This window comes from Magnolia sinica, chromosome 3 (genome assembly GCF_029962835.1).
Source record: "Magnolia sinica isolate HGM2019 chromosome 3, MsV1, whole genome shotgun sequence".
Lineage (NCBI taxonomy): Eukaryota > Viridiplantae > Streptophyta > Magnoliopsida > Magnoliales > Magnoliaceae > Magnolia > Magnolia sinica.
The window spans coordinates 10,398,162-10,424,362 of record NC_080575.1 but is presented as its reverse complement, the minus strand read 5'-3'; the positions used below and the strand labels follow the sequence as shown (position 1 = coordinate 10,424,362).

Here is a 26,201-nt window from a genome sequence, read left to right as displayed (position 1 = left end):
TTGAATCCAGTCGGTTTTATTGAGCTTGAAATTTTTTAAGTCAAGTTCGGGCTACACCTAGTTTGACTCGACTAGATTTGGTATTGAGCTTGAACCCAGCTCAATTCAGGTCTGATTAAATTTCAAGTAAGTGTATTAAAAAAAATTTAGATGCTCAAAATTGATTGGAAAAAAAAAATCTTTTAATCTCATAGCTTTCTTTTGTCTCAGCCATTCGCTCAATCCTAAAAATCTTAACCCCAGCTTAAATTTAACTCTCTTCAGAGACTAAACGACAACCAGCAAGCAATATCACTTTCCTCTTTTCTATTTCTTGTTGTTCTTTAGCGCTCAATAATAATATTGCTTACTAAATATTTGATGATATGACTCAACAAAGTATAACTAGTAGCAAGGAAGGTATGTATATGAAACAAATAGCATTTTTTTTTTGATTTTTATGTTGCTTAAAAGGTGTTTAATGAAATATATATAAAACCACTGCTATTATTTTACATATAATGAGATTTTGAAAGTACAATTCATGTGTTTGCGAAAATGCTACACAGGTGAACATAGCTCGATCTAGACTCAAACTCAGCTCGAACTGGCCTGAGCTACTATCAAACCGAACCAAGCTGGCCAGTCAAGCTCGAGGACTGAGCCAAGCTGAGTTGAGCCATGCCCAGCTCGACTCGGTTCAACACGTGTATACCTCTAATCACAATAGAGAAAAACAGAAAAACTTGCTTGTAACAAGCAGAGGATCCTAATTCGATTCCTACCATCTTCTCTCAATCGCTCGTGAGCTGCTATGTAAAATATCTTCGTGGAACCATCACGTGTTGAGTTGTGTGGTATCGCCATGATATTTTTGTGCCAGCTAAACGGTACCTAGTGCAGAAACACTCAAATAAAGTAAGTCATACGAGGGTTTTTATGCCAATAAAGGCATCAGCCACGCAGTCCACATCTCCAACTTATCAGATGTGAGCATTCAGCGAAAAGGGCACACTCGAATCTTTGCTTTACACGGGTGAAGGGGATTTTGTAATCCCTTATTACCTGTAATTCTCATCATAAGAGAGCCTTATAATGCCTCCACATTTCAAGTTTAAACTCAAATTTTAAAATAACATACCACTGCCAGCATCTTTTCCTCGCTTCGAAATGCTAAAGCCTAAGCTTGGAAGTGTGAATTTATTTATAGATAATTAAATTATAGGAAGTGTTTGGATGGGTATATCTATTTGTAATCAGATTTCAAGCTGAAATTTTTAGCTGTAATCTAAAATATGAGAAAAATGCATGTTTCATATTACAAGTATAAGAATTTCAGACAAGACTAATTTTTGAAAATTTTCAAAGTAAAAAGAATTAAGAATCATTTTTCAATGGCCACAAGAACCCAAAATAAAAGTTGAACATGAAAAATAAAAGCACGAATTCCTTTCTCTCCAACTTTGTTACCGTGGCTAAAGTTGAAACTTCTTATATGATGAGATGTTATCAAACCTTTAATGCCATGCTTAAATTAGTGAGCCACTTCTATAACTCACTAATTGATTTGTTTATCGAAAAAATCAGCAACAGGCTTTATTGTATTTGGCTTATCCTAATGATCTATCTTAGAAAAAATTATATATGTCATTTGATTATTTTCAAAGGATCTACCACTCCCAACTTTATTATGAGTAAATATCTAATTACAAGTTGTAAATAAATTTCAAGTTATTTAAATACAAACAATTATTCCTTGTAATTATATTACAACTTGAAGCCAAACAAAACTCCATATAAACACTTTACACCTATAATCAGATTACAACTTGATCACTTTACAAGCATTCAAACAACCGCTAATAACTTCAATAAAAAGATCATTACTCATGCCTTGGTGGTAGACTCACAAGAGTTTCAACAATCCAACTTCGGACCAGACTAATCAGCCTTTGAGTCACCAAATCTTCTATCTTAAGAATGGGAAGTGACTCATTCGAGTTTCACTCTGACTGAGTCAGACCCAAAGTGATTCAACACACCACGAGTCATCCCAACTCAACCGAATCGAGCCAATTCATCCCCAGCTTGGGCAAGTTGCAACTTGATTTAAAACTGGACAAACCCTAAATCCATTGAGTCATTTGGATGGTGGAAAATAATTTATGTTGTAAAAGATTTACTAGTAAATTACTTAAAGGTTGTAAATGATTTATAACAGTTCTGTTTGGCTTTAAATTGTAAATAATTTACTAATAAATCATTTAGAGTGTTTGGATAGCCTATAAATAATAAATGAAATATGATTTTTAAGATTTTATTCAAAAATAGAACCGTTGCCATCTCCTCATTTACTGGTAAATGATAACTCACCTTTTTGCTAGTAAATGAAAATTAGACTATGCTAGTAAATCATTTACAAGTAAATTAGAGCATTCAAACACAAATAGTAACTGATTTGCTATTAAATTAATATAAATAGTAACTGATTTGCTATTAAATCATTTACTACTTGCCACATTTACCACAAGCCAAATAACCTTGAACTGTTAAGACCATTGATGCAATAACCCAAGAACAATATCAACCCTCCATCAACATCATGCCATAGTCCTTCTTACCATTCAATAAACAAGGAAATCAACAAGCAAATAATCTTTCATTAAAGAAAAAAAGAAAAAGAAAAAACAATTCAGAAATCCTCATCCAACTTAAACACATGCTTCCCTCCATCCCCATTCAAGCTCGACATCACTGACGCCTTCTGATACTCTCCCACCCTCTTCTCAAAGAAATTCGTCTTCCCCTGCAACGAAATCAGCTCCATCCAATCAAACGGATTCGAAACATTGTATATCTTCCCACACCCCAACGCCCCAAGTAATCGATCCGCCACAAACTCAATGTACTGACTCATCAAATCTCCATTCATCCCAACAAGAGCACAAGGCAGAGCATCACACACAAACTCCCTCTCAATATCAACTGCATCTGAAACAATACCTCTTACTCTCTCCTCACTCAGCTTATGATTCAAAATCCCATATAACAAGCATGCAAAATCACAATGCAGCCCTTCATCACGAGATATCAGTTCATTTGAAAATGTCAGGCCCGGCATCAGGCCTCGCTTCTTCAGCCAGAATATCGAGCAGAAGCTCCCTGAGAAGAAGATTCCTTCAACACAAGCAAATGCAATCAGACGCTCAGCGAATGATTCTGAGCCGTCAATCCACTTAAGAGCCCACTCAGCCTTTTTCGCCACACAAGGGACGGTCTCGATTGCGTGAAAGAGACGGTCCTTCTCAGTGGAGTCTTTGATGTAGGATTCTAAGAGGAGACTGTACATTTCAGAGTGGATGTTTTCGATGGCGATTTGAAATCCATAGAAGGCCCGAGCTTCTGCTACTTGGACTTCCTTCATGAAGCGGCCTGCAAGGTTTTCAAGAACAATGCCATCAGATGCAGCGAAAAAGGCCAGGATATGGGTTATGAAGTGCTTTTCATCGGCAGTAAGAGTAGCCCAATGGCTGAGATCTTGAGAGAGGTCCACTTCTTCAGCGGTCCAGAACGAGGCTTCAGCTTTTTTGTACATTTCCCAGATTTGAGGGTATCGGATCGGGAACATGCAGAAGCGATCGGGGTTTGGGGCGAGGAGAGGCTCTTCAGGAAGAGAAGGCATTTTTGGCGGTGATTTGGGAGAATTTCAGAGTTGGGTTTTTGTTTTGGAGGGGATTGGAAGAGGAATCGACGATCGAGAGATGGGTTTTTTGAGAAATTGAAGAGGAATTAGAGATGATTGAAGATGTGGAAGTTGGTGTTTTGGGAAGAGATTGCAGAGGAAATGAAGAGATGGATGAAGGGGTATTTTGGGAAGAGAGATTGAGGAGGGATTGGTGATGGAGAAATGAGGTTTTTGTGAATTTTTATAAGAGATGGTGAGAGCGGGGAATTTGAATTCGGGAAACGTTCGAAGTTCGAACTGATGAAAGCTTGCGAGGGAAGATAGAGGGGGTTATACAGTACGAAAGGGAGTACTGGAATATTTATGTGGCCATATCTTCACAGTACACGTGGCAGGACTATGTAAAAATCGGGACTATTTATCAAGTAGGAACTATGATAGATGGCCTACGGAAGAAAAATCACACCCATCAGATATTTCTATCCATGACTTTGTTTCATCTTCCCACATTGGATTTGGACCGTTAATTTATGCAAATCTATACATGTTTTAAACTAAATTCTATCCTTGGTGAGGAAACGTATATGGACGGTCCTGATTGATAGGTCACATTGTCAGATGTACTCTGGAGAGATGGCTCTACCATAATCTGGTTCCACTAGCTCCATCGTTAAAAAGAGGACGTGTACAGTACCCTCGGGTTTCTTTTTATACAAGTGGGCCCATGCATCAGTTGTCCAGATTCTCCCGACTGTGGATTTTATCAAAACCAGCGTGAATAGATTAATCAAGTGGTTTGGAATGGACGTGGATTGCCTACTGACATTGCCAGTAGCCATGTCGCAACTGGACGGTGCTCTGTGGGCCCCATAGTGATGCATATGTTTTATCCACGCCGTCCATCTATTTTGGATCATTATTTTAGAGCATTATATCAAAAATTAGATAGATCCAAATTTCAGCTGGACCACACCATAGGAAAAAAATGTTAATTGAACCTTCATCATTAAAAACTTCCTAAGGCCCACTATAGTTTTTATTTACCATCCAACCCGTTGATTAGGTCACAAAGACCAGGATGAAGTGAAAGCATAAATATCAGCTTGATCCAAAACTTTTGTGGGACCCAAGAAGTTTTTAATAGTGAGTGTTCAATCACCGATGTTTCCTGAGGTGTGGTCCACCTGAGACTTTAATCTGTCTCGGTTTTGGGATCATGCCTTAAAATGATCTGGAAAAATGGATGGACGGTGTAGATAAAAACATCCATCATGGTAAAGCCCACAGAGTACCGTACAGTTGTGAATTAATACTGGAAGTGTCAGTGGGCAATCGGCATCCGGTTTGGAATATCCTATGTATCCATCCAGTATTTTGGACTTTCCTCCGTCGACCCTGAATTTCTTTTGGGGCCCTTTCTTTTCATAGTGTCCGTGTACGGAATGGCTGAGATTGTACTAACAGGAAATTTTTGGAATATAATCTATCCACTGTAGATCTCATCGAATCAACGGTTTGGATCATCTAACTAACGACCCTACTGTCATTTTCTCTGTGGACTATTGTAATGACGAGAATACCCTTCCATCCGGAGTTCAAATTCACAAGACAGGGCCAATGATGTAGGGTTAGAAAGGTCTTTTTAGAGAGACCGATTTTGTATGGTTTACGTGCACGTAAAATAAGAAGTGTACACGTGGAATACGTGTAAACCGTCCAAAACGAAAACCCCACTTTTGGAGGGTCACAAAAAAATTTAAACTCCACTTGTATTTTAATTAACAGATCAGTGGACATCTAATAGTCAACGATAAGGAAGGATTCAATAAAAAAAAATATCATCCATCAATTGGACTTTGAGCTGATGACCCATCTACGGTGGAGGGACACGATTTGGACGGCTTGGAGTTAAATATGAGAAACGTATATAATCATTAAGATTCACATCGTATAAAATTAGGCTGATCTGATGGACTAGGTGGGCCATGCATTTTTTAAAAGAAAAGGAAAAAATAAATAAATAAATATCATCCATCATCTGGACTTTGAGCTGATGACCCATCTACAGTGGGGTACACGATTTGGAGGGCTTGGATTTAAATATGTGAAACATGTATAATCATCAAGATTCACATCCTATAAAATTAGGCTGATCTGATGGATTAGGTGGGCCATGCATTTTTTGAAAGAAAAAATATAAAATTAGGCTGATCTGATGGATTAGGTGGGCCATGCAATTTTTAAAAGAAAAAAAAATAGATAAAAAAAGTAACGCCCACCGTGGGGCTCGAACCCACGACCACAAGGTTAAGAGCCTTGCGCTCTACCAACTGAGCTAGACGGGCATATGTTACAATAAATATAAATTGATTTTGATGTTAGTTTTGAAGTATATAGATTAAGTGTTCTAATTACCGTGGGGCCCACCTTGATGCACTGATTTTATATCTACACCGTCTATCCATTTTTAAATACTATTTTAGGGAATAATGACAAAATTGAATCAGATCCAAAACTAAGGTGGACCATATCATAGGAAAATTTGATGGTTGACCATAAAAAACCTCTCGTGGGCCATAAAAGTTTTGGATGGAGTTCATTTTTGGTTATTATTTTCATATGTATATATTTTTTTGACTTTATCAACGGGTTGGATGGAAAATAAACATCACGGAAACATTACAGTTGGCCATAGGAAGTTTTTAATGGTGGCTCATTCAGTCCCCGCTGTTTCCTATTGCATGTTCTACCTGAGATTTTGATCTGATTCATTTTTGGGTTCACATTCTAAATTGATTTATAAAAACGGATGGACGGTATAGATTTAGAACACATACGTCAAGGTGGGCCTTACGGTAAGGGCCATCTTGGGTGATGCCGGTGCCCACCTAATCCGCTCCGCTTTTATGAATTTCCTCGGCTCGTGTCTTTTTACGAACGCGAAGCTTACGAGGGAAGCTAGAAGAGAAGTTAATGCTGAGGCGATTCGCGGGATTGATATTGTCAGGCAATTCGTTGTAAATTACCATCAAATCAGGACCATTCATCAGGTGGGTCATGAATTTAAATAGTAATAATTTTTTTCATTTTTATTAATTGGAAATATTAGTAATATTTTATGTTAAAAAGAAAATGGATGGTTATGAATAACACTTCCAATGGTCCCTATTTATGTATATATGTGGCCTGAATTATTATCATAACTCATCAAAAATTTCATCATAAATTTTTAATGGTAGTCTCCACCAGATGAATGGACCAGATGGAGTTTAGTTATTCTACAGTGACATACAAGGCGCGAAATACTCTCCCATCTCTCCGGGAAGAATTGCCTCGACATTTCAGTAATCGGAGTTATTTGTTACTTTGGCTGCGTATGATGCTTGATACACAGGTGATTTGAAAAGTACAGCTGGAGTTTATTAAGTTAAAGTAAACCGACTAAATTGTGGAATCCATTACCTTTAACGGAAATTCCAAAATTCAGATTGATCGAACAATCCTAACCACTGATTCATGGATAATGGTTTGTGGAAATAAGGCAGCTGGAAATTTTTATTCGTAACCGTCGAATGAAAGTCGACATATCTGATAAGAAGATGATCAAATAATCGTAATTTAACGTTCATGGTATATCTAAACTTGAAAATATAATTTGGACAGTTTAATATAAATTATTTGCATGCCATATATACAATTTTAATTAATGTATGATTGCACGTGTATAATCCATCACACTCCACCAGAGTATCAAAAATCCCGCAGATGATCAAAAGTCGGTATCACTCCAATGTTGGCGGGACCAGAGTATCAAAAGCCCGCCAGAGTATCAAAAGTCCGACCGGCTGCCACTTCAATGTTGGCTGGACTCCCGCCACAAATGATGAATCTCGGGCGTGATTTTCATAGGCTGATGCCACTGAACGAGTAATAATCGGAAACGGATAGGCTACTCCCCCTGACACCAGCCCCGGAGCTGATGGTCGGTGCTCTTTGAGCCCATCATGACGTATGTGTTTCATCCATTCCGTCCATATATTTTTATAGACCAATTTACGGTAATATACAAAAAATGAGATATATCCCAGTCTCAAGCGGACCACATTACAGGAAACAGTGTTGAATGAACTTTGCCCATTACAAACTTTTTAGGGGCCATAAAAGTATTGGATCAAGTTGATATTTTTTTTTCCCTTCATCTGGGTCTTCATGACCTAATCAACAGATTGGATGTCAAACAAACAGTACATGGGGCCTTAGGAGGATTTAAATGATAGATATCCAATCAATATTGTTTTCCTTTGGTGTGATCCAGCTGAGATTTATATCACAACTAAAATGATATTTAAAAATGGATGAAACACACACATCATGGTGGGGCCTACAATGCACCGACCACCAGCTCCGGGTTGGTGTCTGGGGGAGTGGCCAATCCGTTTCCGTAATCTAGGCCATTCATCATGTGCGACCCACACCGAAAATGTCCTTTTCGAGACATCAGGCCGCTCAATGCATCCTGTGTGCCACAAGAAAATGAGAAAAGCACAGGGTTAGAAGAAAATAAAGGCAGCGGTCCATATTCCGATTGTGGCCAGCCTAATAACCGACCAGGGCATGGATCCCCACACGTGTACAAGGTCGACATGATCTCCTCTTCAATCACCTGCTCTCAAATTTGGGCGCGGCTTCGGTGGATCCCTGAATGTGGGGGCCACGTTGATGTATGTGTCTTAAATCCACGCCGTCCATCCGTTTGTTCAGCTCATTTTAAGGGCACCAACGAAAAAATGGAGAAGATATAATTGTCAGGTGGACCACAACACAGGAAATAGTGGTGACTGAATGCCAACCATTAAAAATTACCTAGTGGCAACCGGAATGTTTATTTGCCACCTAACACCTTTGATGAGGTCACAAAGAACTGGATGAAGGGACCACACAATATCAGCTTGATCTGAAACTTGTCGCCCCCAGGAAGTTTTTAATAGAAATCACCACTGTTTCTTGTGGTGTGGTCTATCTGAGACTTGGATCTACTGCAATTTTGGTTTCATTGCTTAAATGATATGGATAAATGGATGGATAGCGTGGATGTAAGAAAAATACATCAAAGTGGGCCCCGTAGTTACGGATCCACCCACAGGAACCTGCGCTCTCAAATCTCGTTCTCGGCGGTTTGTCCACATGGTCATTTACCGTGAGATTTTCATATTTGTGATGATTTTCTCGTTCTAATATTGGGAAAATCTAGCTGAAAATAAATTATCATAAATACATATTAAAAATTAATTAATGATTTTAAAAACTTAGGGTGGTTTGGGGGGAGTTGCTGTCCTTGTCTGCTAGACAAGGGAGAAGCATAAATTACATCTAAAATCTTTCTAACAATTGCATGTGTGACATGTGTGCCACTAGGCTATTAATGCATTGAGTAGATTTTTTCAACAGTTACAACTATTCTGTTAGATGTTACATGCATACGCTAATTAATTAAAGTATTAAAGTTAATTTAATAATTAAATTCAAGCCCCTATAAATATGTTATGCATAGCTACTTTTGGTTTGCAGAGGAATCTAAATCCAAGTGCCAAACACAATAAGAGGATTTCAAATTCAACGAAACCAAGGGATTCCAAATCCATACTCCCAACAAGCTCGGCATTAGAGATTTTTATTGCTTTTTTAGCTTCTTTTTTTTTTTTGGAGGGGGGGGAGGGGATTTTAAATCCCTTGCCATATATTGGCAACATAAAGTAACTGGGTTTTTCAAATCCATAGGGTTTTAAATCCTCTTATTTAGCATCATGGATTCGGGAAGGTTTGAGGGGATTTCAAATTCCCTAATATGTTTGGCACCATAAAGTAAGGAGGTTTTTAAATCCCCTCAAATAGAGGGTTCGAAATATAAGATAAAAGCTTAGAACACATCTAAAATCCTTTCAAGAGTTGCATGTGTGTGACTAGACTATTAATATGTTGGGCCCGTGAGCCACTGATGATATCCCAAAATAATTAGATTATCAATTGCATCATTATAATTACCTTAATACAATGATATGCTCGATCCAAACATTGTCCATATAAATCAATCGTTAAAAATCGTTGGTTTGTCAATCAAATGTAATCTTGTACTTGTGGCCCATTCGAGACTTGGAATTTCATCATTTTCAAATAAAAGTATATATTTTAACAGGATTATTACAACCATTGTGTCAAAAATTACATATGTACACTAATTAAATATATTAAAATTGATTTAATAATTAAATTCTAACCCTTATAAGTATAGTATGCATAGTTATTTTTGAATTACAAGATATTTTGAATTTAGGGTGCCAAACATAACAGGAGGATTTCAAATCCTGGGGGTTTCATATACAGGACTAAATTAAATATTTAAAAATTTTATTTTTAAATAAAAAATAAAAACAAGTCAATAGTTGAGTTGGTAGTGAAATTCTTAATTGAGAGAAAGGTTTAGGGATCGATTCTTGAAGTAGTAATAATAAATTTTTTATTAAATATCATAAAAAATTCAAATTTAAGATAAGGGAGGATGTGCTCATCGGGGCGTGACATTTTATATCCAGGGGATTTCAAATCAGGAGGTTCCAAATCCACACTCCCCAAAATTGTAAAAATTGTGCTAAATTGTAAAAATCACAGTAATTTCATGATAAAATTGTGCTAAATTAAATATTGCCTATGGTTTTAAAATCCTTACGATATTTTCACCATAATATCATTTAATAAATTTTACACTGGAACATTGGATACAAAGTTCGAAATCTCGACAATATACTAGTATTAATTTGCCAAGCCCATAGCCTTGTTTTGTGACTTCCATGAGATCCACACCATCCATCACGTACACTAGCTCACGTTAACCACTGAGCCCAAATTTTGTAGTAATCCAAAATTCAGGTCAGCAATAACATAAGAAACGGTTAGGATAGAACCCCCTAAGGCCCACTGTATGTGGAGTTTGATATATGTTATAAAGATGTACATGTTTTATCCATGCATTAGATTCATTTTAAAATATCATTTTAACACATGAGCTGAAAAAGAAGGCAGATCAAAAGCCAAGCGATCACACCATAGGAAATAGTGGGGATTGAACACATACGTTGAAAACTTCTCAAGAGCCAAGAAGTTTTTTCTTTTATCAAGTTGATATTTATGTTTACCATTTATCCATGTCTATGTGACCTTATGAACAGGTTAGATGACAAACAAACATCATAGTGCTCTCTAAGAAGGTTTTAATGGTGGCATCTTTATCATCATTGCTTCTTAGGCGTGGTGTGTCCCACTTGAGCCTTCGATCTAACTCCTCTTTGAGCTCATTTTTAAAATGATCTATTAAAATGGATGGACAGCATGAGTAAAACATATACACATTGCCCCTCATCCTATGGGAGTCGGCCATGTCTAAAGTCATTACTTAACTACATGGAGGGGAATGTCAAATGCGGGGCTAGTGATTGGAGTGAAGTCATAACAAAGTAGCCATACCATAAAGTGTGGCTGAATCGCCTCATTTCAGTGAGAGCTATTGCTTGTTGGATATTTTAGTTTGACACTGCGTCACAACAAAAAAGAAGCCAAATACATTCAGATTATAAGCTAGTGACTAGATTCACAAAACAAATATTATAACTATTTCCCACTCAACTAAGCTATTTAATTCACTAAATGAGCTTCATTTAGGCCTATTAGCAATATCAAACTAGAGAAATGCTCCAATGCTCTCATATCAATATAAGTCATGGTGATCTTAGTTGTGTTGGGGCACTTAAACAGCCCAATTCATTAAATCTAGACATTTCATTAGATGCATCACACATTTCATGGGCAACTATGAAATAATCACATTGGTCCGAAATATATATTAACCATTTTATCAATGCATTTTAATATGGACAATCAACAATCTTATCCATTTATTGTTAGAGAACATCACTAATCGCTTATGATTCAAAAGAATCACAAGTAACGCAACAATTAGATCTTATGATCATTGTGATTTTTGTAAGGTAGCTTAGAAAATGTATTTTAGACTTAATAAATGGTTCAAATTACTTGATTAAACTGTCAAAGTGAAGCAATGCAAGTAGGAGCACTATATGGAGCTTTGAGAGCACTAGAGCTTTTCTTATTAAACCCTTGTATAATTTATAAATTCCTACCAGGCGTCGGGTCAGCGAGAGCTATTATTTCAAGAATCAGGATGAGTCACGTGCAACTTGTCCGAGTCGAGTCGGACTCAGCCAGGCTCAATCTAGTTCGAGATCCCGAGTTACCATGTGTGAATGCTTAGGGAAACTTTCCCTCAGCTTGCTTACTAGGCATTTGGGTTGAACCGTCTAATGGTTGCATGAGTTAAACACACACACACACACATAAGTGGTGATAGATATATCATTAGAATTTACTATGTTTCTGATGTAACGGGATCTAGATACTCGGCAAGTCATAGAGCATACATCTTTCATAAATCTATAATACCACATGCTCGATTGATACGAGCGATAGCATATAAAGGCCCAGATCCGAAGTCTATTCAGATCCAATGAAACTCATAACTAAAACCTCCATACTCGAACCTTGCAGAAGGGTTGAGAAGAGAGGTTATGATTTGTACATGCTTAATTGATATAGACGATAGCATGTGAAGGCTCATATCCAAAGTCTATTCAAATCTAGTGAAACCCATACCTAAGACATCCATACCCGAACCTCGCGAAGGGGTTAAGAAGTTAAGCTAATAATTATACTTATATTGTTGGTAGCCCTTCATGCAACATACTCATATCCTTAGATGTTGAGCCCTTGGGGTGTGTGTACTTGGTTTACAGCAACCCTATGTGGTTTTGTCTTTTATAAGATTGATAGAATGGTTCAAGTGAGCATTATTGTAGAGTCATCACTAGCAAGTAAAAAAGGCGTCAGAATACACGGTTGGCTAAAATCTATGGGATCACTTTGAAATCGGGAAAACCAAAGAATTCTTGACTCGAGTGACTCTTAGATAGGTCTGCGCTATGGATTCCGGGTAAGGGCCTTGGTTACGAAAAAATGAAGAGGTTAGGCACCCCTTTTACCGCTCGTGTCAAACATGGTCTCTGCTTTAGCATGAAGTATACTTTCAAAGGGGATTCAAAGAATTTTCAGTAAAATACTAAGATTTAGAAGTCTAAATTACAAAAGATAAACAACAAACGAAATGAATACGGTAAAAAGACTTTTTTGATAGAAGTACGGGAAGGAAAAAACATAGAGTTTTCAGTTACTCCCTTAAGTCATGTTTTATGATATAGAAGATCATCAAGAAAGACAATTGTAGAGCATACTTTACGTAATGTCAAATTAAAACTTATGTTTTTAGGTGCTTAATGCATGGGAGTTGGAATATGCAGATTGGAAAGAGATGGATTGAAAATGCATATTTAACTTTTAAATAGAAATAACGGATCTTAGTTTGAAATAACAAATAGTTGAAAGAAATGTTCGAAATAACAAAATGGCTTTGAAATAATAAAACTGCATAAAGAAGAGTTTGAAAAAGTAAAGGACTGGGGAGAATATTTCAAAATAGTAAAAAAAAAAAAAAAGGCAGAAGAAAAATGAGAACCAAAGGAGAAGCAACAAATCGAAGCTCGATAGGGTGCTAACTCTCCCTTTAGAACCTCCATCAAATGCTCACCTCTACCTTTGGCCATAGACTCTAGACTCTCACCTCCCTCTGAAATCTCAACTATATGAACCCTCCACTCCCAAAGGTGGCAACCTCATTTTATAGGCATTTTGGAGGGGTAGGCTTGGTTCTCATGAGCCACAAGGCTTATATCAAAATGAGGTTTGCATTGATCGAGACTGACGCATGGGTCATGGATTGGTCCAGCTTATCATCCAAACCGACAACTATGGGTGAGAACGAAGCTCGTATGATCTGAACCAACGTGCAAGCCACTGGTTGGTCCAGCTCATCAGCTGTCGATGTGTACATACCGAGTTGGTTTAGCTAATATGCAGCCAAAACCCACAAATGGCTGGAGGGCGACTATCCTTGTGTTAAGAATTTGATATTATCAAATTATGGATTCTAAATCTCCATAAAAAATAAGGAAAGAAACTATTAAGGACAGGCTAAAGCACGCGTGATCACATTGTCTTTAAAGTGTTACTTGTCACTTCTTAAAATTAATTAAGGCTGCTAATAGGTTGCGGCCAAACAACTTCTATGTTACGACAAGCCTGTATGTAGTTATGCGTTCAATAAGAACAAAGAAAACACTATTGGAACTCTGTAAATACAGTTTGCTGGTAGATGAAAAACTTAAAGAAAAAATCCCAAATTAGAGAGAAAGTCATAAAAGAAATTGCTTGCTTAGACCACTACATTGGTTTGTTTCTTAAGGACTTGTTGGCTCAAGTTCGTATTGAACCTTGTTGGCTTGATCAGAGAACTATTGGGCTTTACTGGTTCATATAAAAGAGTGATTCGAGTGGTTTGTGATGATGAAATGAACCATCCATGCTCATTTTGTATAGGTTGGAGTAATTGGACGTTTTGGTCCATGGTCATAACTCTAATTGATCGTTTCTAACTTTTGGTAAGAAACTAGCCATTATTTGGCAGTTTCTGACCATTTTGTATATGGGAAAATCAACTGCATGTTAGCCGTTTAAACTCATTGGCTAGCCGTCTCTGCATAGTCTGGTTTATTACTGCATGAGCAATTACACTAGGCCTCTTAAATGGCTAGTTTTAGGCCCTATATAAGGCATGCAGTTCTCTACCAGGCCTGTTACCTACAACACTCTAGCCACCTAACTCATATCTCTTAGCCACTGTCGCACTGTGACTCGCGCTCGTCTTACATCAGTTTGTGAGGGAGCAACCCATCTACGACACATGTGAAGTGCGCCATTAACGCCTCTATAGTCACATTGCTTCACATGCTCACACCCTTGCACCGAGCCCAAGACCGTGGTCATGTGTGCGTAAAACACCGGAACACACATGTCTTGATACTCCTCAGATTCATCAAGTAAATAGTAAAGTACTCAACACTGTACTTATTAAGACAATTTTTTTTTCTCTTCTTTCTGATATGGGATTGTTCCCAAAAAAAAAAAAAAGGTTTTTACAAACGTTTTTATATATATTATATATATAAATTTTTATTAAATTTTTTTTATTAAAACATTTTCCATAACACTTCGCACCGAAATCGTTGTGCTACAGCTGTCGAGATCGAACAAGTTGATCTGGGCTGCTGATGTGAGCCGTATGCGGAATTACAAAAGGACCATACTATGCATCGAACATGGAGATTTAAAAAAAAAAAAAAAACCTAAACAGCGTACCTTGTTGAGACGCAATCATTGTAAGCTTGATGTCGTAGCCTTTCGCACCTTGCACCATTAGAGAAGCACTGGGATGAAAATGAAGCTTCCGTTGTATGTAGGATTGGGGAACCAGTCATGTTTATTTAGTTTTAGAGGATTGAAGAGTTTGATACCCATCGAAACTCCTCTCCATAAGGCTTCACATGAATTTGGTAATCAGGTCCATTGGTACTCTTGATCACACTATCCAACCCTTGTGACAATCCAGACCATTGATCAGTAAGACCCACCTTATAGAATTCTTACAGCCGAGTCGTTTAACTACCGCAAGAGACCACTCAGTGTACTTAACAGGCCCATTTTCAGGCCCGAACCATACTACAATCCGGCCGGACCAGCAGCCTGCTGGGTCAGCCAGACCGTAAGCCACGGCAGTCTCAAATCGAACCATCATGGGCCTCAAGCCTTCTGGGATGATGATCACGACCGCCCAGTCAGTGGGCCGTGACCCCCAAAAAAAGGTAGTTGAGCCTATTAATCCAGACTTGACTCAGTGCTACACGAGTCAATCTGAGTCACCGAGTCTTTTAACCAGGTTGTAAACAGATCAAAACGAGTCAATCTGAGTCACCGAGTCTTTTAACCAGGTTGTAAACAGATCAAATCAGGTTCGATCAGTGATTGGCTAAGATCATTTGACTCAAGTGACCCCAAATGTGGGTCCAGACCAGGGTCCGGATTCAGGCCGTTGTGTTGACTCATTGACAGCCACAAACAGACATGCATGTATTGACTAATTGCTCGTTAATGGCATAGGTCCCTCTCACAAGAAGCTTCGCGGCAGTCTCTCCATAGATGACTTCAACAGAAGGTTTGAATCTTTTGGATCTTCTACATTGCATGTGGCCTCCCTCTCCAAGAGAATGTGATGGTTCATACTCATGCGTACGGAAATCGTATATATCGCATTGTATGTAACTCCAATCTAACCGCCCAAATCATGAGATCCAGTGTAGTTGGATTATGACCCCAGAATTAGTATGATTGAACGGTTCGTTGAATATGAGCATTGGCTACTGATCATCTTAACCGTCTAAAGATTCACAGGAGTTCATTTCAGTTTACTTCCTATTTAAGATCCATACAATGCAGGGCCCACGATTTGGACGGTTTAATTAAGGCTATATTCATGACCCACGAACAATTTCTTAGTGCATGAGTATGAACTGGTGCTCGCCGTCAGAGTATCAAAGCATAATTCTCTCTAATATCTAAGGTGTCAAGGGCCGGGCCTGCAGTAGGTTTCGGCCCGTATTTTGAACTGTACCGGGCCATCGGGCCGATCCTATTCAAAATCTAATTTAAACGCCCGAACCAGGCCCATTGACACGGTAATACGAGAGTGGATTGTATGTGCCACTGCCCAATGGCACGTAGATATACCTGTGCCCGGGCTGTGTGGGCCCACATAGATGTCCGTGACAAATCCACTCCGTCCATATGTTTTAGAGAACACAATAGAATAGAATATAAAAATTAGACATATCCAAAAACTCATGTGAGCCATGCAACGAGAAACACTGGGGATTGAACACATTACACATGTGAGTAAGAAAAGTTTTGTATCAGGATGATATTTGTTCCTACAGTTTATCTGAGTGGTAATAACCATATGAACGGTTTGGATGGCATATAAACATCATGTCCAGCTCCAGGAAGGTTTCAACGGTGGACGTTTCCATTCCAATTCTTTCGTTTGTGGTGGCCCACTTGAATTTTATATCTGCCTGATTTTTAGAATTATATTCTATTGTTGTATTTAAAAACAGATGGACAGAGTGGATTTGTCACCACATCTCTGTGGGACCCACAAAACCCCGGGCACAGTCATATCTCTATGCCCGGGGGCACATGCAATCCGCCCTCCTAATATCTTGTCTTTATGTATCAACGTGCCTGGAGCATCTCTAGATTTGGCATATTTGATATTTTGGCTATTATTAGATGAAGATTATATATATTTGGTAGACGTCTTGAAAATCGGGTGTACGGAATGTGGGCCACACCTTCAGGTGGGGCAGGCATTACTATGGTTGGTCCGCAGTGGAAAATTTCCAGGGAGTTTGCTTGTTGAATGTGAACCATTGACTTATAGTTTGGCCGTCCGTTTGATAGTCGGACCCAAAAAATTGTCTGGATTCCTCTCCGTGGATCATCCATATTGGGGCCCATCGAACATGCGGTTCTGATTACACGGTGGGCGGTACATGGGATAGACAGTACAATTTCGAATAGTAATAGTGCTCCAAGTTTTATTGGACACTTAGACAGTCCAGTCCATTGATCTACACCGTTTATCAGATCCGACGCATATTCTATGGGCTAAGATGCAATCATCACACTGATCTGACTAATTTTAACCATTTGATCAACGGCCTCTATTATGGACGCTCAAGATTGTTTATAAAAAATAGGTATAATCAACAACTTGATCCATCAATTTGTTAGGGGCCATCGTGGATTGCTTATGATTCTAAAGAAATACTTTTGTTAGACAATCATATCCATCCCATCCATGGATTGAAAAAGGATGGCTGTAGAAGTTAAGGACAGATCGATGATGGAATGGATAATCTGATTAGTATGAATTTTGCATCTTAGCCCATGAATGATGTTCTGGACTCAATGGACAGTTCAGATCGATTAATTGGACTGTCCAACTGAACACATGCAACTAGAAGCACTATAACTTGCAGTGCTCCGACAGCACTGGACCATTTCTCTATTTAATGTATTTTATTATTATTAGCATGAGAAAAAGTTTGATACTCTGGCGGAGTGTGATAGATGATACGCAGGAACTTAGAAATAGCATACATGAAGCACAAGTAATTCAAAATAAGCTGTCCTATTTCAACAAACAAGTGCCCATACATCAAAGGTTAGGATTTTTCAAACGGTCTAATTTTAAATTAGTCTGTTTAGTTTGAGTTAATTTATGCCATCTTTACAATTTAAGAGTGCCTGTGTATCAAGCATCGTTCCCAACCAGAGTATAAAATTACTCCTCCATTGGCATCTCTCTCTTAAACATAGGTTATATCGCATTCGAATTGCTTTGTTCTGCATTGAATATCATATGTGGAAAAACTCAAGGAGAAAATCTTTGATACTCTGGGGCGTACCACGGATGATACGCATGCGCATAGAAAATGCTCACGTGGAATGTAATTGATTAAATTTAACTGTCCAAATTATAGGTTATAGTTTAGATGTCTCATGAGCCAAAAATCAACATTGATCGATTATTGGACTATCGGATTGGTGGACATTTGTTGGACGGTTAAAAAGGAAAAATATTCATTGACCTGTTTCAAAATACAAGTTTTCAGGAATCAAAGGTTAGAACTGCTCAACCAATCTCATTTTGGTCTCTGCCCTTTTTCTGAATTTTAGTCGGTTTAACTTTAATTAACGCATGAAACGTACAATTTCTAGCTCTCGTGCATCGAACTTCATACGCTGCCAGAGTATCAATAACTCTCCAAAACATCCACATATTTCAAATGGGACGACGCATGTCTCAATAATCGAAGTCGTTGAATGAGAAGCTCCACGCTGGATACCCCTATCCCAAAAATCTCCCATTCGGGAAAATCCTACCCATTGAATCTTTGGCCCTTTTCCACTGAACGGGTACGATTGCTGAATTTTTCGTTCTTATCTAATCGCCAATCACCAATTGAAGCAATCAACAGCAGGCTATCACATCAATGGTTCGGATTGGTAAATTGTGGGACTCACGTGTACGAAATCGAAAACCTGATTCAATCATAAAATATTATTGGGTTGACGATTGTCTACATCCATGATATAAACTCCCTACCTATCACCACGGCAGGTAATATGTACATTTTTCATATTTAAATTAATTATATTTTAAAAAATAATTAGATTAATGATAACCCACAACAGAAATGCCACCTGGTGCAAAAACAAATGGACGGACCGGATCTAACCCACTGACAGTCTGATTCAAAAAAAAAACCGTGTGGCCCCATCTGATGAGTGATCCTCCCACTGGTAGATCATCATGGTAGGACCCATCTTTCGAAAGCTCGGATGTCTAAGTACCGTACAACCAGTTGTATGTGATCACTTATTTTTTAATTATATAATGTGCGGCTTGGATTGAATTGTTTTTATTTATTCTAAAATTATCATTTTCTCAAAGGTGGGTTAGGCTGTCTCCAAGACTAGTCGTTATCAGCACCCAATGATTCTCTTTCCCGCCAAATTTAAAATTTCAATACAACCTTTCTCTCTCCAACGGTCACTATCTGCTCAAAATTTTAAAATCTGGGGGTGACGTGGGCTTCCCCCAATGACAGAATATCATACTTTTTTCTTGTGTAATTTGCATTTTCCTTTCTTGACTTAGTCGGATAGATTGAGGTAAGAACTTAGGGTAGATCAATGGTTAAATCAAGGGTTGAGATCTTAACTTGACTCCTGACTCACCTTGATGAGTTTGTGACTCCGTCATGACTCAGCCAGCTAATCAGAACCGTTAAATAGTGCTATTTTGCACGTGAAAATACCTGGAGAATGATCACATACGTTCTAACCAAGCTGTGTGGGGCCCACCGTGATATGTGAGTGAAATCCAAACATCCATTAGATGCAACCTCATGTTAGAGGTACATCCCAAAATCCAGCCTGATTTATAACTCAGTTGGGCCACACCAAAGGCAACAAGTAGGGACATTTGGAGAAGGTGGGGTCCACTTTGTACCATCCAACCCAGTCATCTGGTGGGCCCCACCAGGATGAAAAGACAAACCGAATCGCAGCCTGTTCCAAAATTCAGGTGAGCCACACCAGGTATACACACAGGTATTCAATGGCCCCCATGTGCAAACACAGATGCTTAAAATGCTTCATCCATTTGTTTTGTGTACTGGCCCACCTAACCAGACGATCAGATCATGCACCCACGTGCCATATTGGCACCTTTGCTTGCGGATGGACACAGGCATAGATATTTTAGCAGACTTCTAGATAAGATGCATTTAAGGATCGATCCCATGTTACACACAAAACCCTAGTTTTTAGGCACTTGATCTCTCCATGGTGCACTACATACAAGATCCAGACGGTTCATCTTATGGGGTCTACCAAAGACTGGCCCTGCCCGAAAATTAACGGTCCAGATTTTGCATATGAATGCTCTATGTGAAACGCCATAGTATGAAATGTCACTGTAATCTACTCCATGGATGCCAACTAGGACAGTGATGAGTAATGGGAATTGGCGTATCCGCTCAACTACAACAAGCATAGCATGTTGGCTGACTGATTGTGGAACTTTTTCTAAAGAAATTCTTCTATTGCTTTTGGATTCTCTTGTTATGGGAGTAGATGGGACATTAAAGACAATGAAGTCACCCACATTGTATTCTTTTGCTGCAGCTTTCTCATGTCCAGCCGTTTCTCATTATAATATGTTAACTTAATTTGTGGAATAAAGGATCGTACCATACATCGAACATGAAAAATTAGGAAATTATTTTCATACCATAGACAAGGATTGATGAGGATAACGATTAATTTGAATCATATTCTTTTTAATCTTATATAACTTTCACCCTTCTAAGAACCTATGATTGGATTTTTTTTTCTCAAGAATTAGCTGAGGAAATTAAGATTTTATTTATAAGAATTAGGATACAAGTAATTCAATCCATTACAACAACTTATCCTTCTCTTCTAAAGTTTCCATATTATAATAATTCATGTCTTTTTAAAATAATGTGCATATATAATATTGTTCAAGCAAACTAGGCCTTATACATCTAAACTGATCAGACTATTATGGGCTGCTCATCACAACTACTCCTTAAAGAGTCTTCACATTATAAGAGCCTTTTTGAAATAATGTACATGCATGATATAATTCAAGTGAACTAGCCATTACGTATCTGAGTTAATTATAACTATTATGGGCCTGCCAACATGTTCGATCCAATCCAACAATCAAATACAAGCCATTGATCATGTTGGACCCACTTAATAAAAGTCATATATAATAGAATAAATAAATAATCAACTTATTACAACCATTCCTTTAGGAGTCTTCACACTCAGAGTCTATGTCTCTCTAAAATACTAGGCACACATAAAAAAATCAAAGCACACTAGCCCTTATGTATCTAAATTGACTATAAATGTTATGGGCTATTGGTATGTTCATTCCTAATAATTTAATGATTAGATCCAAACCACTAATCATGTGAGGTATACCTAATAAAAAAACCTTACATAATAGAATATAGAAATGATTTACCTATAATAATTACCACAGGAGTCTCTATACTAGCTATAAAAACCCCTCTTTGAAATATTGTGTAGTATTGAGTCCTTACTCTTGCCCTGGTGATGGACTCATAAGAGTTTCAACACCAGGTCAAGTGTTCAAGTACCCATAGGTGGTGAAATCATACTACGGCGCAAGAGTGTGTGTGCATGTGTGAAAGAAAAAAAGATTTTTATTTGAATCATAATTATTATGAGGTTCATTGGTATGCTTAATCTAAATAATCCAATGTGTCATATCCAAACCATTAATTATGTGGGGCCTACCTTAACCCTTCACAAATCTCCTCTGAAGTCTCTGTGGTAAAGAGTCCAAGTCTCTTTCAAATATTGTGCATATAGTCGAATCATACTACCCCTTACATATCTAAACTAATCATAACTATTATAGACTCCTCTATGTTCAGTCTAAATAATCCAACGATCATATCCGAACATTGATTATGTAGGGCCCACCTAATAGAAACCTTACATAATAGAATAGAGAAATGATCATGGAAAAAACATCAATAGGCTACGGCTAATCAGATAACTGCTGGATATAGGCCCAACATGAGTGGCCTTTTAGAAGGTGATAAGGCATGGTTGTTTTAATGGAGATAATTCTAACCAATGGCGACTTTAGTTCTTGGCCTTCCATGTTGTCTCTAGCTATGAAATGTCATTTTGTTTCATTTGATATGGTGTAAGACAAACACCCTTAATGCAATCTTACTATAGGTGAATCTTATCAATCCAATTAAAAATAGTTCCCATTTCCATAACCCCCAATCTCAACCGTCCATGTGATGAGATTTGCATTTGGAACAACCGGTCCGAGTTAAACTCAGTGAGTCATCAACTCGAGTTTTTTAAACCATGGTTATGATAATCAAACGAATCTATATTTCGTAGTACTGTTTGGGGTAGATTGCTTTCGTCATTGTCGGTACGTTTGTTCTTCCTATTGGGTCTTTTTTAATTTCTTTAATAACATCCATTAAGATTTCTCCAACAAGGAAGGTTTGTTGTGGTCGTCTTAGACTTCTTTTCACACCTTCTCTCTTTTTCTCCCTTCTTCTCTTGTTTTCACACCATCTGAGATTGCAGAACTCTTCAATTTTAGTTCATGAGTAGAGAGAAAAAGAGGAATACATGGGTCAAAATGTCGAAGATCAGATCATTCTACATGCCGGTTCGAAGGTATGTGCTTTCGATTCTAGATCCATTTCATGTTTCTTGAATTTTTAGTGTTTTGATTGGTTTCTATAGCTTGAGGCGTCGGATTTCTCATCTTAATTACAATTGCTTAAAATCAGGCTTTGGTCGAATCGGAATACGAAAAATCAATCTTTGCAATGATGCCCAAGTCACCGATGGAAAGCGGGAGACCGAGTAGTATGGTTGTGAAGGTAAATTCAAATCATCTCCTGTTTCTTCTGTTTGATGAATTTTTTCCCAAAGAACATAATAAAAACACATGATCAGCTGCTGTACAAGTGGGTCCCATGATTCAATGATCCAGATCATTGTAAATGATCAAAGACTTAAGATTATTCCACGACGGAAACTCTTTCGATGTTTCTGTCTATCCATCGGATCCATAATCCTGATTCTGAACATGGGTCCCACTTAGAACATACATATCAAGCCATGGATCATGGGATTCTCCTTAGATGGACTTCTTTCTCATGGTGCAAACCGAATTTTGCTGACATAACAGAAGCCAACTTCAGTTATACCTCCACACATAGTAGCTGAAGCAATATCCACCCTCCATGGCCTTGATCTTCGATGGTCCGGCCCGATCACCCCGAGCGAAATGAAGTATGTAGAACAGTACGTCCTCGCTAAATACCCACAGTACTGCAATGGCCTTATCGAAGAAGGCGATAAGACCGACCTCTTCTCCCTCTGCTTCAACAATGATTCCTCAGAAACTGCAGGCCCACCCGACGATAAGCGCAAATCTCCCCGCGGCCTTCGAGACTCCTCCACTCCTTCATTCGGGAGCAATCTCCCTGATCTTGATAAGACCCAATTGGAGCCGTCCCGTCTCCTTGACATCCTAAACAAGAAATCATCGTTCCCGGGGAGCTTCATATCAATCCCTGAAATTCAAGCCCGAAACCGTGTTCTAAAACACTGCGGTCTAACCGAAGATGAATATCTAGTCCTCTTCATCCCAAACTACAAAGACGCCATGATGCTTGTTGGGGAGAGCTACCCGTTCTTCCGCTACAATTGCTACATGACAATCATCGACGAGGAAGTGGACTACATAAGGGAGTTTGCAACTTACAAGGACTCGAAGGTGATCCCGGCACCCGAAAGCTGGTTGGATTTGAGGATCAAAGGATCACAGCTCAGTCAGTACTTCAGAAGGAAATGTAAGCACAGCCCCAAAGGGCTATTCTCTTATCCGGCCGAAGTGAGGGGGACGCGCTACTCAATGCACTGGGTCTCTGAGGCCCACCGGAACTCGTGGCATGTTCTTTTGGATGCGACGGGGCTCCTAGTTGGTGAAGATCGGCTCGGCCTCGCACTCCATCGGCCTGATTTTGTCCTGTGCACACTTGATAATACACATGCCCACCCTTCCAAGATTACATGCCTCTTGGTGAGGAGGAAATCCTTTGATACATCTTCAGCTTCATGAAAGCTTGTATCAATGATGGTAATATCTTCTATACTTGTATTTGCTTTGGTTGGAGTTGAAGAAGAGAAAGTGGGTCCCATTTAGGGAGCTATTTGCACCTGAAATTTTTGATGCACACACCTCGTACAATTATAAAAGGTGGAAAAAAAAGGGTGTATGGATCAAAAACAATAGGTGTTTAAATATCATTTTCTTCTCTTTTCCATACCCAAAGGTATAACCTATGTATAAGGAACTGAGAAGCCTGATTGAGAGATCTAAGAGTTTCAAAATTCAATGGGGTGTGATTGTTGAGGTGTTCATATAGGTGTAAAATGAAAACTTATTAGGTGGCATTTGGATGTACTGAAGAAATTCGGCGGAATTAATATCAGCTGTGGTTTAGGATGAGCATGAACACTCAAAATGGACGATGGAAAGGTTAGTGAAATGGTATCCAGAATAATGTCATTCCCACTTTCCACCCTGCCCTATTCTGTTCTTCTTGCAATTTGGGTAACATCCAAACGCACCACGCGAACAAATTGGCTAGTTTGGGCACATCCAAACACACCCTTAGCTTCTAACTGTTGCATTCTCGTTAAGTCCTGAAGTGTTTTTTTTTTTTTTTTCCCTTCGAACTAACGAAGAGTATCCAAACAGTAGAGGAATGCCTTCCCTTGTTTTACTATCAAGCCTTCTGAATCCAAGCAGTCGAACATTCCTACTGAAGTTGTGTTTGGAGGGGTGATTGAACTGAATTACGAACATTTGGTTTAATCGAGAGGAAATGACAAGAAGTAAAGATATTTCCGAGGAATAAATTGTTATTCCAATGCACAGAAATTGCCCCCAACCTGCTTACATTTTTTCGGATCCGAGACAGTCGATATGAATACCATGGTAGGAAACAAGCTGGGTGTTTACAGTTTATGAGACTAATTATTGCAATCCAGTTCGATAGTGCATCCAAACACATCATAAAGAGATTAATCAAATATAGAATTAGAGACAGAAAAACAAGTTCAAGTCTGCAATTGAGTTGTTTCTAGTTCAAATTCGATTGCCCAGTCAGTTTGTTCTAGATTTTGGAGTATTGGGTTTTGTCTACTCCATCAATTTGTTTGAGTAATAGATTAATTGGATTTAATCCTTTGAAATTATTTAAAAAAACAGAAACAGCAAGTGTTTATTTTTACTCCATTCGGCATTTCTACAACTGAGTTGACTCAGTGACTCATTTGGGTACTTGATTTTCCAACATACGAATTCTCCCGTTTCCATTTCGTGTATTTAATTTTTGCAACAGAAATCAAGAATAAGGTGGATAGCTTAATTTTTCACCACTGATTTTTTTTTTTTTTTTCTTCCATTGTTTGAAAACCAAGAGCCTTTGGTCATCCAAACGAGCCGAGGCTCAGATGAGATGACTAAGTACGAGTTTTTTGAATTTTGACTAGGTGAGTTGACTAGGTATGAGTCTTATGAATTTTGACTAAGTTTGAGTCTCATGAATTTTAACTGGGTGAGTTGACTAGGTTTGAGTCTTGTGAATTTTAATTAGGTGAGTTAACTAGATACAAGTCTTGTGAATTTTGACCAGGTCTGACATATCTTTAGTTTTTGCCAAGTCAAAGTCAGCTCAAACCCTTAGGAGTCCCTTGGCACCATGGATCCTCAAATGTTTGGCACAATAAAATAACTGTGGGTTTCAAAACCTCGGGTTTCAAATCCAAGGTGAAAGCTTGTATTTCATCTAAAATCCTCCTAAGAGTTGCATGTGTAACATGTGTGCCACTAGGCTATTGATGATATCCGAAAGCAATCAAATTATCAATTGTATCACTATAAATTACTTTAATACGATGGTATGCATTGTCTAAACATCGTCCATATAAACCAACGGTAAAAAAATCATTGGTAAGTCACTCGGATGTGATCTTGTGCTTGTGGCCCATTTAAGACTTGGAATTTCATCATTTTTGGGCAAAGTATATATTAATTATAACCTTTGTATCAAACATTACTTACTCACACTAATTAGAAATATTAAAATTGATTTAGTAATTAAATTCAAACACCTATAAATATATTATGCATAGTTACTTTTGGATCACAGGGGATTCGGAATTCAAGGTGCCAAACACAATAAAAGAGAATTTCAAATCCAGAGGGTTCTGAATCCAA

At 38.3% G+C, this 26,201-nt stretch overlaps 2 protein-coding genes and 1 non-coding gene across 3 annotated transcripts; 1 reads left to right on the top strand and 2 right to left on the bottom strand.

The window, feature by feature from the left end:
* Window positions 1-2,526: 2,526 nt before the first annotated feature.
* On the bottom strand, window positions 2,527-3,885 carry LOC131239492 (ribonucleoside-diphosphate reductase small chain-like). The gene has a single exon (XM_058237217.1). The coding sequence runs from the start codon at window positions 3,659-3,661 to the stop codon at window positions 2,672-2,674; it is 990 nt and encodes a 329-aa protein (XP_058093200.1). The 5' UTR covers window positions 3,662-3,885; the 3' UTR covers window positions 2,527-2,671.
* A 2,051-nt stretch (window positions 3,886-5,936) lies between these two features.
* TRNAK-CUU (transfer RNA lysine (anticodon CUU)) lies at window positions 5,937-6,009 on the bottom strand. The gene has a single exon. It is a non-coding gene; the product is annotated as a tRNA-Lys (tRNA).
* Window positions 6,010-22,381: 16,372 nt separating this feature from the next.
* Window positions 22,382-24,312, top strand: LOC131239491 (uncharacterized). Its single transcript, XM_058237216.1, has 3 exons — window positions 22,382-22,579; window positions 22,696-22,788; window positions 23,100-24,312. The coding sequence occupies exons 1-3, from the start codon at window positions 22,532-22,534 to the stop codon at window positions 24,033-24,035; spliced, it is 1,077 nt and encodes a 358-aa protein (XP_058093199.1). The 5' UTR covers window positions 22,382-22,531; the 3' UTR covers window positions 24,036-24,312.
* Window positions 24,313-26,201: the final 1,889 nt, after the last annotated feature.